General features: G+C 57.3%; 1 protein-coding gene across 2 annotated transcripts; it reads right to left on the bottom strand.

Annotated features, from left to right (window-relative positions):
- Nucleotides 1–9: 9 nt before the first annotated feature.
- On the bottom strand, nt 10–14703 carry UNC45A (unc-45 myosin chaperone A). 2 transcript variants are annotated; one of them, XM_005221838.5, is made up of 20 exons: nt 14613–14703; nt 14262–14423; nt 14039–14075; nt 13581–13756; nt 11554–11646; nt 10901–11068; nt 9591–9759; nt 9163–9333; nt 7929–8100; nt 6363–6663; nt 5067–5161; nt 4688–4829; nt 4173–4313; nt 3557–3684; nt 3300–3366; nt 2774–2887; nt 2458–2573; nt 1045–1162; nt 785–940; nt 10–629 (listed from the first exon to the last, which is right to left on the bottom strand). In XM_005221838.5, the coding sequence occupies exons 1-20, from the start codon at nt 14661–14663 to the stop codon at nt 372–374; spliced, it is 2835 nt and encodes a 944-aa protein (XP_005221895.1). In that variant the 5' UTR covers nt 14664–14703; the 3' UTR covers nt 10–371.
- Between the last annotated feature and the right edge of the window lie 211 nt (nt 14704–14914).

A 14914-nucleotide genomic window follows, 5' to 3' on the forward strand; every position in this document is an offset into this window, starting at 1 on the left:
GGACAACAATGAAATCCCTCCACAAGCTTTTATTAGAGGATCAGAAGTGGTCCTGCTAGCAGGTTCAGGTGATGCTTGTAGCTGGTGAGGCTGCTTGCTGTGTCCTTCCCAATGCCAGGAACCCACAGGGTGAATTAGGACAAGCCGTCCCCATTCCCAGCTGTCTTAGTAGTGCAGGAAAAAGTGTCCTGCTGCGTGCGCCCGGAGGCTGTGCTGGGAGCGCAGGGCTGTGAACATGCTCCCTGACTCAGAACAGAGGACATCAAAGGGCAGCCGGGGAGGAGAGGCCAGGCGTTTGCGTCCCAGCCCCACCAGCCAGTCTGTCCTTGCTCCTTGTGCTGCAGTGGGTAGCGTGTGCTTGAGGCAGGCCCTCATCTTCCGTCCTGGCTGGGTTTGATAAGCCCATATTCCACAGCTTTCCCCAGACAAGCTGTGGCTGCCCTGGTGACCGGGGTCTCCTCGTCCTTGGCTAGCACCGACAGGATCTCCAGCACCTCGCTCTCCATCAAGGTGCTGGCGATCTCCCTCGAGGCCTCCACCATGTTCAGCACCACCACAGCACCCCGGTGCTGCAACTCCTGGCTGGGGCTCAGAAGCAGAGCCTGCAGGATCTCCAGCCAGTGTGTGGTCTGCCAGAAACAGGGCAGTGTGACCACGGAGCAGTAGGGAACCCCGGCAGCGAACACTACCCACACACCCTGGGGCTGCCTTTCACCAACCGACCACCAGCAGGCTGGGGGTTCCTGGCCCACCTCCCCCGGCTCCACCAAGAAGAGGCACTGACCACTTGGGGGATGCGGCTGCAGAGCGAGGGCCGCATGGAGGTGAGCATAGCCAGGCCCCCGGCGGCTGCCCGCCGCAGCAGCTCGTCGTCCTCACCGCTGTACAGCACCAGCAGCTTCAGCCGGTCGTTTCCCGTGGCTTCAAAGAGGTCCTGCACCTGTGGCCAGAAGCGGGGAGGGACCAAGTCAGATGGGGCAGAGCCCAGCCGGGCCAGGTACTCCTGCATGCCTGCCTGGTGTGACCGCCTGGACCAGCCCTCACCTCCTTGCTCATGGCCAAGTTACACATGCACTCCGTGGCCGCCCGGCGGAGCATCTCGTGCTCCTCAAACATGTAGCCCTCGATCATGGGCACGGCCTTCTCCTTCAGGATCTTCTGCCTGCGGGGCCAAGGGCGGAAGCGTCAGCATCACCAGAGCGTTTGCATCCGTCACTCCCAGCCCCGCTTCCCCATACAACAAGACTTGGGCCAAGGATCTCCCTGGGCAATATGCAGAGACCGCCCTGCGCAGGTTTGAAGCCACCGGGCAGTGGTTTCCAGTCTTCTAACCTGGCCGAGGAGACAGCACGCGGGACCTTGGAAAAATGCTCTCAACTAGGAGTTAGGAGACCTGGGGGTGATGATGGCGATGCTAACATCTAACGTTTGAGCACTCACCCTGACCCAGCACTTGGACGATCTTACTTAATCCTCACCGCAGGGACTTCCCTGGCAGTCCAGTGGCTAAGACTCCATGCTCCCAATGCAGGAGGTCCAGGCTCCATCCCTGGTCAGGGAACTAGATCTCCTATGCCACAACTTAAGATCCTGCATGTTGCAACTACGACCTGGCGCAGCCAAATAATAAATATTTTTTAAAAAATCCTCACCACAGTCCTATGGTAAAGGTGCTCGTGTGATTATCACCACTATTTTGCAGAAGAGGAGACTGAGACTGAATAGTCTCACCATTAGTGACGTGGCTAATACGTATTGCTTGGACACACTGCTGGGAATCAGGCATCTAGGTAGTCAATGCTTTTACCTGTATTTTCTCATTTAATCCTCCCCACTGCTACTCCATGAGATAGGTATATAACCATTCCATTTCACAGAGGGGGAAACTAAGGCACAGGGGGGTTAAGTTACTTGAGAGGTTACACACTAACAACCAGTAAAGCCAAGATTTGAACCCAGCTGGTCTGACGCCAGGGCCTGCACTCTTACGGCCTAGGTCCTTGCCCTCTCGCAGAACACTGTACAAGTCATGCCTCTCGGCCTGTCTGGAAAATAAGTAGCTGAGGAGTACTCTCCAAACTAAAGTGCTGGACTTCCCTGGTGGTCCAGTGGATAAGAATCTGCCTGCCATGCTGGGGACATGGGTTCGATCCCTGGTCTGGGAAGATCCCATGTGCCGAGAAGCAACTATAAGCCCACGTGCCACAACTACTGAAGCCTGTGCCAGGGCCCCTAGGGCCTGTGCTCTGCTACAAGAGAAGCTAACACAAAGAGAGGCCTGTGCACCGCAATGAGGAGTGGCCCCACTGACCGCAACTACAGAAAGCCAGTGTGCAGCAACTACGCCCAGTACAGCCAAAAACAAAGTAAGTAAATGAATAACAATAACAAAAAAAAAACTGTAAATGGTCTAAACCACGGTGCCCTGCCCAGGTCCCGCATCCCCGTGGACCTCACCGGAGCCTCTCGCTGATCCCCGCCAGGTTCGTTAGAGCCATGAGCGCCTCGAAGTTCTGCAGGCCGGAGCAGTTGAGGTGCAACAGGGAGACGAGGGGCCGGACCACCTCGTAGATCTGCATATGCACCCATGCATCAGGGCTACCTGCCCCAGCTCTCCCGACCCCACCGGCCCTGCAAATGGGAGTCCAGTCCCCGAGAGGTCGCCCACACCCCCCCCAAGGCCCCGCGGAGGAGCCACAGCCCGACTCAAAGGCCAGGAGGGCCCACTGAGGGGCTGGAGGACAGGCCGGGGCTGGGGCAGGAAGACACGCACCCGCTCGCCCGGAAAGGTCATCTCTGGGTTGGAGGTGATGGTGAGCTTGGCGAGAGCCTGGGCTGCTTTCGTCTGCCCCACGTCGGTGCCTTCCAGAGCCAGTGGGAGCAGAGCCTGTGGGACGGGCCCATCAGCACCCAGGGTGCAGCCAGGACCGTGAGGCCCGAGGCCCTGACTGTGCAGCCCTCGCCTCTCCCGTCTCTCTCCTGGGGCTTGACCACACGCCCACACACACCCTCTCACTTCCTAGGCCTCCCAGCAAGCTACCCAGACGCTTCTGGAAACGCTTATTAAGGGCTAGACATGGACTGTGCCAGGCACGGGGCCATGAAGGTCAATGACACAGGAGCCCTCAGAGCCTTGTAGGCACAAAGTCCAGGGCCCTTCAGCATCACTCACGCGTCAGGAAGACATTCCTGCTGGCTGCTAATGACACTTCTCTGTCCCCATCCAACACCGAGCTCTGCTGTGGCAGCCACTGAGTCATGTTTTACGGCCCATCCTGAAGGAGTCTGAGCCAGCTTACCTTGCCCCCTCCCTGAGCAACCACAGTGCCACGGTCCTCGACCTCTTCCACCAAAGCCAGGAAGACCCTGCGGGGAGAGTGCCGGGCTGGGCGGGCGGGCCGCGGCTCTGGCGGGCAGACCTTCCACTCCCGGGAGCAGCAAAGGCGGACTGCCAGGTGGGTGGCCCCTCTGGCTCCAGGAGCCCACTGCACCAGCGAAGGCTCCCTCTGTAGTTTCATCAGCAGCGGGGAGGCTGACGGGCAGGGGGCAGGCTCACCTGGAGAGCAGCTCCCTGCAGGAACTGGTCAGCACAGGGCTCTCGGTCTTCACCATGCACGTCATGGCCGACACCACGCCGGCCGCCAGCAGCTTCTTCACCCGAGCCCGCACGAAACTCGGCTTGTCCTGGGGAAGGAGGCAGCTGATCAGAGGGACCTCAGCCGATCAGGCAGGGGAAAGGGGAACCCTTCTCACGACACATGTTGATGGGCATGACAACAAAGGGAAAGAGGACTTCCCTGGCGGTCTGGTGGTTAAGAAGCCACCTGCCGATGCAAGGGACACAGGTTCAATCCCTGGTCTGGGAAGATCCCACATGCTGCAGGAAACTAAGCCCGTGCGCCGCAACTACCGAGCCTGAGCTCTGGAGCCGGTGCTCTGCAATAAGAGAAGCCACCGCAGCGAGAAGCCTACACACGGCAACTCGAGAGTAGCCCCTGCTCACCGCAGCTAGAGAAAAGCCCGGGCAGCGACAAAGACCCAGTGCTGACAAACATAAATACATAAATTAAGTTAAAAAAAGATTAAAAGAGAAAGAAACCCGCTTAAACAGAAGTGCATCTGCTGTGGATGCCTCAGGTCAACGGGCCCCCATGACGCTGGGGCCCCCTCACCTTGGGGTGCTGCTCGGGCACGTGCTGCTTGGCATACTTGGCCAGCTCCACCATCTTGGGGTCCGGCTCCTCGTAGTCATAGCTGTTGGTGCAATTCACCAGCGCCGAGGCCACCGCGAAGAGCACCGACCTCTCCTCGGACTGCCGGGGGGGCGGGGGGCAGACGGGCCGTCAGCGGCCAGCCCAGGGGCAGAGCAGGACCGGGGTCAGCACTGCCCAGGCTCCCAGTTCTACCCTCGGCTGGGCCCCCTGGGCACCAGGATGAATCCGGGCACCTCCCCGGCCCCAGGGTGGCCCTGACTTTGGGAGCTCATGCACTTGACCTCCCCGACTCCTCCTAAGAGAGCACCCTTGCTGAACCACTGGTGCAGGTCAGAAGACCCAGGCCACACAGGGCAGTCACTCGGGCTACCAGCCCCCTGTCACAAACGCCGCTGGCCACACCTGCCAAGAAGGCCCTTTGGGCTCTAATCCTAGTCAGCATCCCTGGACGACTGCAGGAACCCAGGGGCTACCTTGCTGAGCTGGAACAGAGCCTTCAGAGCAGCTGCATCCTCCACAAACTCTTCCTTCACATCAGCATCGAAGGTGAGGTAGGCCAGGCCCTCCACTGCCCAGCGCCGCGTGCCCACGTCCATCTGGTCATTGCACAGCCACCTGGGGGCGTGCAGGGCACTGATGACTACCAGAACGGGCAGGGGGGTGGCGGGGGGAGTGGTAGGAGGGGCACCCCAGGACCCAGGGAGGAAAAGCCAGTGGTTGGGGCATCCCCACCACATATGGAAGCAGTTCACATGGAGGGTCTGCCTGGGGAGGACAGGGCAGTGAGGATTCCCCTCTTCTCTTGAGGTCTGGCCAGGAGGCACGGAGCCACGGCCATGCTAAATCACTCACTTTCGACACTGCTTGGCCAGCTTGAGAGTGGAGCCTTCGGCAAACTGCTTCATGCTAAAGTCAGTCCCTCCGGCCGAGCCGAGCTTACAGAGCCCCTGCAAGAGAGGTTGAGAACCAGCTGTTGGCCAAGGGACGGAGGCAGGGCAGGGCTCCCCCCAGCGCTCTGCCAGGCTCCCTGGAGGCCAGGCACACCCCCACCAGGCTACCAGCTGGACTGTGCTGTGCTGTCGCTTCAGTCGTGTCTGACCCTCTGCGACCCTATGGACTGCAACCTGCCAGGCTCCTCTGTCCATGGGACTCTCCAAGCAAGAATATTGGAGTTGGTTGCCACGCCCTCCTCCAGGGGATCCTCCCAGCCCAGGGACTGAACCCACGTATCTTAGGTCTCCTGCACTGGCAGGCGGATTCTTCACCACTAGTGCCACCTGGGAAGCCCACAGAACCAGCTGCTAGGGTGGCCACGTGAGAGCATCTGGGAGAGACTGACATGCTGACCACATGCTGGCCCGGGCCCCACCCCCGCCGATGTGCACGGGACTTGCTCTATTCCTTCCCACCTCACACCAAGGAAGCTCTTGACGGGCAGAGCTAAGATACGTGTGGGGAGAAGACAGGTGCCTCAGCCAAGGCCAGGACCCCCATGGGAGGGAGAAACCCAGGACAAGGTGCCCCAAAGAGGAGGACCGGCTTCCTCCAGGGGCAGGGCTGCAACAGGCACACAGGGGTCAGGTGTTCCCTAGACCACCAGCTCTGGGGGCTGCCTGGCAGCCCAGCCTGTTCACACAGACCCCGGACCTGCCTGGCCTAGAGTGTCCTCCAAACTCCTCCTAGAGCCGCTCCCACCGCCCACAGTGGGCAGCCCGGGCTGCCCTGCATTCTTAGAGGTCCTCTCTGTCCAAGCCTCACCTCCTCCTCCTCCCCAGGAGAAGCCAGGGCCCTGCTCTGGCCTTGACAAGGCCCTGAAAGTGAAAATTGCTCAGTTGTGTCCAACTCTGCAACTCCATGGACTGTAGCCCACCAGGCTCCTCTGTCCATGGGATTCTCCAAGCAAGAATACTGGAGTGGGTTGCCATTCCCTTCTCCATGGGACTTTCTCAACCCAGGGGTGGAACCCAGATCTCCCACATTGCAGGCAGATTTTTTTACTGTTGTGAGTGATCAGGGAGGCCCTTTGACAAGGCCCTGCACATCCCCCATTTTCACCAAGCATGTGCTGAGGCTGTACTGTGAGACACGGGCCAGCCAGGGCCCCCTGCCTGGCTGCCTGCTGGCTCAGCCCAGGCCTGCCCGTCTCACCACCAGTGCCCGGATGCGGATGCTGTCCTTCTCGCTGCGCTTGTACAGATCTTTCAGCAGTGAGACGCCGTTGGCTGTGATGAATGAGGCCCGCTTGGCCTTGCCGGCTGCGTGGATCAGGGTCTCCACGGCCACCAGCTGCTCCTCCTCCTGCTCCGAGGCGCACAGGGCGATCACACTCTCCATGACGCCATTCAGCTCCAGGGCCCGGTTGCCGGCGTCACATGGGCCCTGCAGGAGGCAGGACACTGTCTGGATGGCCCGCAGCTTCCCGGCCAGCCCGTGGCCCTCAAACCAGCTCCTGCGGGGCACAGGGCGGCAGCTGTTGCATCACAGCCAGCACAAAGAGACTGCCCTTCCCTCCGCCTCCTCCACTGGCCAGGCATCTGCAGGATGTGGGCAACAACAGCAAGAAAAGCTGCCAGCGGGAAGACCAGGACACCACCCCTCTGGACGGCAGCCACCGGGGTTCTTCATCCAGGCTTTCATTTGAGCCCCATCCCCACCCCCAATGACCTGCCATCTAACGCAGGTGGCTATCACCCACGCCACCCTGTCTCCTTCCCTGTGGTCACTGAGGTCCGAACTTGGGCCACTCACTCCATAACTTGTCACCATCAGTCTGCTCCTAGCTGTCAGCCCTTAAGGGTGAGGACTGTGAAGCAGCACCGGTGTGTCAGGATGGACACACAGCGTGTGCTCGGTGCACGCCACGTGCTAGAGGACACCAGCTGCCCTAGACAGCTTGGGAGCTTGTGTGTGTTCAGTCGTGTCCAACTCTCTGTGACCCCATGGACCTAGCCCGCCAGGCTCCTCTGTGCATGGGATTCTCCAGACAAGAATACTGGAGTGGGCTGCCATTCCCTATTCCAGGAGATCTGCCTGACCCAGGGATTGAACCTGTGTCTCTTTCATCTCTTGCACTGGCCGGCAGATTCTTTAGCAATGAGCCAGCTGCACTGGAGGAGAACTGACATAAGAAAGAATATCCTTGGGGACTTCTCTGGCGGTCCAGTAATTAAGACTGTGCTTCCAAAGCAAGGGGAATGGGTTTGAGCCCTGGTCGGTGAATAGATCTGATACGCTACTGCTACTGCTGCTAACTTGCTTCAGTCGTGTCCGACTCTGTGTGACCCCATAGACAGCAGCCCACCAGGCTCCCCGGTCCCTGGGATTCTCCAGGCAAGAACACTGGAGTGGGTTGCCATTTCCTTCTCCAATGCATGAAAGTGAAAAGTGAAAGTGAAGTTGTTCAGTCGTGTCCAACTCTTAGTGACCCCATGGACTGCAGCCTACCAGGGTCCTCCATCCATGGGATTTTCCAGGCAAGAGTACTGGACTTGGGTGCCACTGCCTTCTCCATCTGATACGCTAAGCAGTGTATAAATAAATAAGAAAGAACGTCCCTGCAGAGGGACTCTGAAACAACAAGTGACCCTTGGGACCGCTCTGACTCTCACAAGTCCTCCCCAAGGCCGTTTCTCTGATGGGAAACCTTTCACTGCTGTTTCTCCCCAAAGAGTCAGCGCTCTCGAGGGAGCCCTGGCTACAGGAGGGCTCCCTTACTTGATGTAGTTTTCACAGAGTCGGTGGAAATTCTCCCTCTCGGCATCACACTTCAGGTCATCGAAGAGCTTGCTGAGCAGAATGGAGGCACTCATGCGGCTGTTTGCCGTCACTGTGAGCTCCCCAGGAGGGTCCTGCACAGAGCCCCCCACCTCCAGGATCTTCTTCAGACCTGAAAAGACACCCTATTCAGACAGCAGAACACGAGTTCCAACCCCAATGGGCAAAGGGAAGAGGTCTCGGCTCGCACGAGCTCACAGGGTACAGGCAGGCTCACAGAATCGGGCTGGCGGACCCGCTGCCTGCGGGAGGGCAGGTCTGGGGTCAGCAAAGGACCTCAGAACTTAAGGCCTGTGGGCTGGCCCTGCCTGTGGAGCTGGATGCTCTGGAGCTGGGAGGTTCCTCACAGCTGCAAAACTGCAGGGAAAATAACCTCATGCCTCATAGGATCATTGGGATAACAAGAAAAGATGAGCACCCAACAGGCGTGCTCACACTGGGACTCTGCCAACCTTTCCTTATACTTCTTTAGGGAAAGGAGAAGTGTGAACTTCTATATTAAACTGTAAGAATTTTCCCCCCGTGTACAGAAGTAACACACACGCAATGAAAAGAACTTGACACAGAAAGCTGGCCCAGCCTCCCTGTTAACCTGCTCACGGGCCTGCTCGACGTGTGGGCGGGTGCACACGCACATGGCTGAAGCGTCCAGCATGGGGCACATGTAGCTTCGGCGCAGACACACGTGGTGGGTGCAGTCGCTCCTGGGGTCGCGCAGGCCCAGCCATCCGAGCAGCATGCCACACATATGCTTGGTCTATTTACCTACCTACCTATAAGCATATGGCCAATAACTGTGAGTTGCTCAGTCGTGTCCAACTCTTAAGGACCAAGGACTGTAGCCCACCAGGCTCCTCTGTGCATGAGATTCTCCAGGCAAGAATACTGGAGTGGGTTGCCATTCCCTTCTCCAGGGGATCTTCCCAACCCAGAGACTGAACCATGTCTCCTGCATCGGCAAGAGGATTCTTTACCATCTGAGCCACCAGGGAAGCCCTATCTATCTGTATTTCTATTTATTTACTTATGTATATGCTGTGCCACGTGGGATCCACATGGGATCATTGTTGCCCAACCACGGATTAAACCCAGGCCCTCGGCAGTAAAAGCGCAGAGTCCTAACCATGGGACTGCCAGGGAAGTACCTTTCTCTTTTTCAAACTCTGTCACCTACCTTGGTCGATAACCCAGAGGGTAAGGCTGTTGTTGGGGTCCTTGGGAGACTTCCGGGGCACCACTTTAATCAGGAGGGTCAGGGCATTGTCTCGGCCTTGGCCCGAGACCCCCACCTCCGTCAGGAGCTCCAGGAGGTTACTGATGAGGACCTTCAGCTCCCGGGCGGGATCTGGCAACAGGAAGACATTCACTGGCTCTGCAGTGGCCCAGCCCCGTCTGACTCTGAACTTCCCTGGTAGGGTGAGGGGACCTGCAGCTGGGTGCTGGTTTCTAGCCTACCCCAGAGGTGCCCCAGGTCCTTAGAACCTAGAGTGAGATACCATCAACAAGCCTTTCTCCCGAACAAACTGCAGGTGCAGCCAGCTTGGCTGCTCCCCCCAAAGACATCAATACCCACAGGACACAGACTGGCTTCCACCAACTCACCCACGATGATGGCGCCTTCTTTGCCGCGGAAGCCCTTCTTGACACCTTCCTTGAGGGCATCGAACATAACCTGCAGCAGGTGGCAGGCAGCCAGGGACACGGCCTGGTTTTCCACGCCCAGCATGGAGACCACCCGCCGGGTTCCCAGCACGCTCAGGGTGGCCACTGTCTGGTGGGGGAGAGAGGTGGACAGAGCTTCCAGTTGGCAAAGGGCAGCTTCAGTGATTCCTAACTGGGGGTCGCAGAGGGTGGTCAGAGGGGAGAAAACGTGAGTGGAAAGAGCAGCTCCCCGAGAAGGCACAGTGGGTCTGCCTGAGGGTGAGACCTGGGTGACACCCGGATTCTCTTGTTGGGAGGGCTTCCTAAAGAAAACACTCCAGGGACCTCCCTGGCGGTCCAGTGGTTGAGACTCCAAGTATCCACTGCAAGGGGTATTGGTTCAATCCCTGATCGGGAAACTAAGATCCCAAAGGGATCCCAGGAAGGCTGCAGGAGGTGGGCAGAATTCACGTGCTTTTACCAGTTTTAGTTCTGGGAGACCCAGAAACAGAGCCCGATCTTGGCCTGACTAGTTTTCACAGAATGTTTCACATTTCCACCCCTGATCTAGGAACTGTGGGCTCCTCTAAAATCTACTGAGGGTCAAGTCCTTGTTCCCCGAGTCCAGCTGGTGCAGGCAAGAGCCAGAGCAGGGACTTGCTGACACCAGCCTGGGACAGGGCTGTGCTGGCTGAACCATGTGTGTGGGACACCCACAGTCTCCACGAAGAACCATCTCAGGGTCCTGCCCTGCATATCCGGTCACTGACTCGATGGTGAAGACGCTGTGGGTCACATGACCCACCACGTCACACACTGTGAGGACCCCTGTCCAAGCAAAATGCCAGCCTGGTGGCGAGGGAAGGACAGGTGCCCTGTTCTTTGCAAGCAGCGTGCTTTTACCACACGGACAAGGAGGGCATCAGTGACCAGGCACCTCTGAGAAGAGCCGAGGGCGACACTTGTGAGCCTTCTGATACACGTGCTCAGGGTGTCCCCGGGCTGCTTACACTCTTTCTTGGCCTCACTTTGTCCCAAATCATGTTGGTCTTTTTGTCATTTTAATGTTGTCTCTCTTGTTATGTGTCTCCTTATACTTTGCCTTGTAAGTTGAGAGCTATGGGACTTCCCTGGGGGTCCAGTGGTTAAGACTCTGTGGTTCCAATGCAGGGGGCACAGCTTCAATCCCTGGTCAGGGAACTAAGAGCCCACGTGAGTGGATGGACAGACAGACTGTCAGAGACAGTAGCTAGACCCTCCGCCACACCTACCCGTGACTGGTGCTCAGAGCAAATGCCGACTAGGGTACGCAGGGCTGCCAGCATCAGATCAGGCTCTCCCGTGTCCAGCAGGCGCTGCAAGAGCTGAACCCCGTTGCTCCGGAAGATCTTCTCGGCTCCAGCATCCTCCCGGGCCAGCACCACGAGGTTCTGAGATGCCTGCGTCAAAGGAAGCACATCATGACAGGAACACGGCATGGAGAGAAAAGACCACCTGAACCTCACTGCTGCCCCTGAGCTCGGGGGCCTTGGCCATGAACTTCACCACTCTGAACATCAGCTTCCCCCTCTGGAGGCAGAGGGAAGAGCTCGCTCTGGGAGTTGATGGTTAGCATAAATGGAGTCTTAAGTCCCTGGCAAAGCCTGAAAGGCAGAGTCTGTGACTCAGACGCCTCTGTGCACCTGGCTCTTGGTATGAGACCTGAGCACCAGTAGGTGCTCCAGGGACACCGGCTCCCTCTCCGTGGCCCACACTGAGGCCCCAGGCCCTCTGCGCACCCACTCAGGCTCTGGGAGCCCAGCGGCACCACCTAAGGAGTGACGTGCCAGCAGACCAGGCCAGCAGGGGCTCCTGGCCATCACACACACACAGGGAGGGCTGGGCAGCACTAGGGGAGTTCCGCCCCACTCGCCCAGATCTCTACCTTTTGCTTTTTCTCGGTGCCCTTTTCTTGTGGATCCAATAGTATCTGAAACATCTGCTCCACTTTGGCATCCGTTGAGGACATGTATCTCACCTACGACAAACCAGCAAAGCATGGGAGCAAATGCCTCTTGGGCCCAGACAACTCATTTCCTCTTTGTTCTCTCCAGCTCCTCCCCAGGCCTGGCTCCTGACTCCAGAGGGCACAGCATGGATGTCTGGGCCCAGGTCTCGCACCCAGCTACCTTGGGCAGGAAGAGACTCGCCTGGCAGCCTCTCCCAAACTTCCCTGGGCTATTTCCTTCTCTGAGCTGTTTCCTCCTTAGGCAGCAGGGAGTGGTGCCGATGCTGAAGGCAGTGCCATTCAGAAGGGTGGCGTCCTGTTAGCCACAAGAAAACCCACTCCCAGGGGGCCATGCATTGTGTGGCAGTCTGGGTGCACAGCCCATGGCACTGAATCGGCATTTATACCTCCTGCAAAGGAGCCAGCAAGTCATGATGAAGTTGCTGATACTCTGTTTAGGTCAAGGATTCTCTTTTTGATGGATTTTTAAAATAACCTGATGACCAACCTCATCCTAGGCCTTTTCCTTCCCCGGGGTTCTGGGCGTGGATAGCGCACATGCCTAACCCGTGTGTCCCACTGCCCCTCCTGCATCCATGGCAGACACCACCGATCCGTCCCCTCCTAGGCCCAGGCAACCTGCTTCCTAATCCTTCTCAACACAGAGCTCCAGGCAGCCCCTGCAGATCAAACAGAGCTGACGCTGAGAGGAAAATAATTTGCTTCCCCAGGTCTCAATCTTTTGATAAGGTGTCTGCCGTCATATTACTTGCTTCCACTGGGTCAGCATATTAACACCTAATTGTCAGGCTAATTCCAACTTGAAAATAGTTAATGATGCTCTTTAGATTCTCTTCTCAATTTTTAAATATGTGAATCATACAAACATCGTCTCTTTATTTTAAAAAATGAACAGGTGAAGCAAAATCTCTTTTGAAAAGCCCCTGCAAGCCCGTTCCTCTCCCTAGCAGTCACACTGTTATCACTGTGATGTCTCTCTTTTAAAAGATTTTCCTTTGTAATGACATACCCAAGTGTACCCATGGAAAAAAACATGGTACTATTTTGGGTGCACATACGGGGGATTGTTTTAACATAGATGATATCACACTGTCCGCTTTCCACGTCCTTGCATGACCACCTGCCTATTCTCAATAACTACATGTAGGTATCTGTAATAAGGATGTGACTCAATCTGTTTAGCCGTTCCCCTATTGCTGGGCATTTTGGCAAGTTCCAATTTTTCATTACGACGAACGAGGCTGAAACAAACATACACACACCTGCTTGCATACATGGACGAGGCTTCTCTAGGGAAGACAGCAAAAAGAAAACATACTGAATCACAGTATATGCTCAAATTTGACAGATGTACTAAAGGACTCCCAAAGGAGCTGGAAGCAGTCATGAAAAAGCCCAGGATCCCCCCAACCTCACCCTATAACTGTCTCCCTCGTTCTAGCAATGTGTACGAACTTTAAAATGTCTGCCACACAGGGCTTCCCCAGTGGCGAGTGGTTAAGAATCTGCCTTCCAATGCAGGGGACATGGATTTGATCCCTAGTCAGGGGACTATGATCTCACATGCAGAGTGGCAATTAAGCCCACGAACAACTACTGAGCCCGCCCACTCTGGAGTCCACGCACCAATAGAGAGAAGCCCATACAATGCATCAAAGATCCTGCGTGCGGCAACTAAAACCCAAAGCAGCCAAAAATAAACATACTTTTTTTTTTTAACGTTAAAAAATGTTTGCCAAACAGATCACTGAAAAGAATAGCACCTTGCTGTTCTTTCAATGTGCTTTTTCGCAACCACTGACAAGGTTGTGCATCCTTCTATAAGGTCATTTGCCATCAGTATCCCCTCTTCAGAGATATGTGATTATACCTTTGCTCCAGATCCACTTTCCAGTGCCCCTCTACCACTGGTCAATGCCTCGCTCTCCCAGTTACTCACATACCTTCTCCTGAATCTGGCCCGCGATGTTCCGCAGGGCCTCCTGGAAAACTTTGTTCTTGGGCTCCAGGCTCACACATCTCTGCAGATCAAGGACGGCCTGGTCGAGGCGGCCCAGTTTCTCTAGGGCTTGGCTCCTTCGGTAAAGTGCTTTGATGTCCCCGCCGTCCTTTTCGATGGCTGAGCACAAACAGGAGCTCTGTCAGCACCCGAGAGGCCACCATCTCCAGCAAGAGCAGTAGGGAAAGATTTCGAGGGCTAGAGGAAGGTGGGGGTACGGATGTGGGGCTCAGTATTTCAGCCTCAGAAAAGGTCAGAGTAGCTGCAGAAAAGGAGATGCCCAGGGAAGTGGAAGAGAAAAAAGGAGGCAGATGTGTTTTAGGAGTGAAAGGAAAAGGAAAAAGTGAGGGTTGCCCACCCCAGAAGCCCCACGGCTCCACCCAAGTGCCCTCATTCCCCTACCTTTGGTTGCCTCTGTTTCTGCTTTCTCGTAATCTTCCTGAAACAGAAAGAACAGGGCTTAAGTTGCTGGTCATCTCCTTTTTCGGGCAAAACTGGGCAACAGGGTTGTTCTCGAGTCACCTAAAGGCCCAAAGGCCATGTGACAAGTGTGGGGGCCCGAGCACCGGCGGGGTGGGCAAAAGAGGCCCGGGCAGGCGAGGGGAAGAGCAGCCGGCTCCCTCACCAGCTTGAGGTGGCAGGCCGCCCGGTTCCGATGCAGAATGGCCTGGTCCTGGGGCGTTGCGCCCAGACCCAGGGCTTGCGTGTAGGCCGTCAAGGCACCTTCGTAGTCCCCGCATTTGAACAGCTCGTTGCCATCCTTCCGCAGCTGTTCCACTGAGCTAGCCTGTGGAGGGAACGCGTGGAAACGTCGCAGGTGGGCTCAGGGTGAGTCGCGGAGCTACTGGGAGAGGACGCTGAGGGTCGTGGGCGAGTCCCATGGAGGGCCAAGCTGAGAGGGAGGAGGCGGCCCGGCAATCGCCCGAGCAGGTGAGAAGTGGAGATAGCCCAGGGGGATGGGTAAATGGGTACGCACCCCGGGGCCGACCGACTGGGGCTCGGGGTTCCCTGGACCACTCACAGTCATCGCGCCACAGACGTCCCGGGCGCGCGCAGGCGCAGTCTCTGGAGTAGGGTGGGTGGAGGCTCGGGAATCCGCCGCCGGCTGCCCCGCCCCAGTCTTGCGTCAGAGGCCGGGGGCGGGGAACGGGCGGGGCCAAGGAGAGGGCGCGCCAGGCGCGGGGCGGTGCTCGGCCCCGGTCCGCAGACTCAAAGAAGCCCCGGGCGCGCTTAGTCTGTTCCCGCCGAGACCTGCAGGGGGCGCGCGGTGGAGGACCT

The sequence above is a fragment of the Bos taurus genome, chromosome 21, assembly GCF_002263795.3.
Source record: "Bos taurus isolate L1 Dominette 01449 registration number 42190680 breed Hereford chromosome 21, ARS-UCD2.0, whole genome shotgun sequence".
Taxonomy (NCBI): domain Eukaryota; kingdom Metazoa; phylum Chordata; class Mammalia; order Artiodactyla; family Bovidae; genus Bos; species Bos taurus.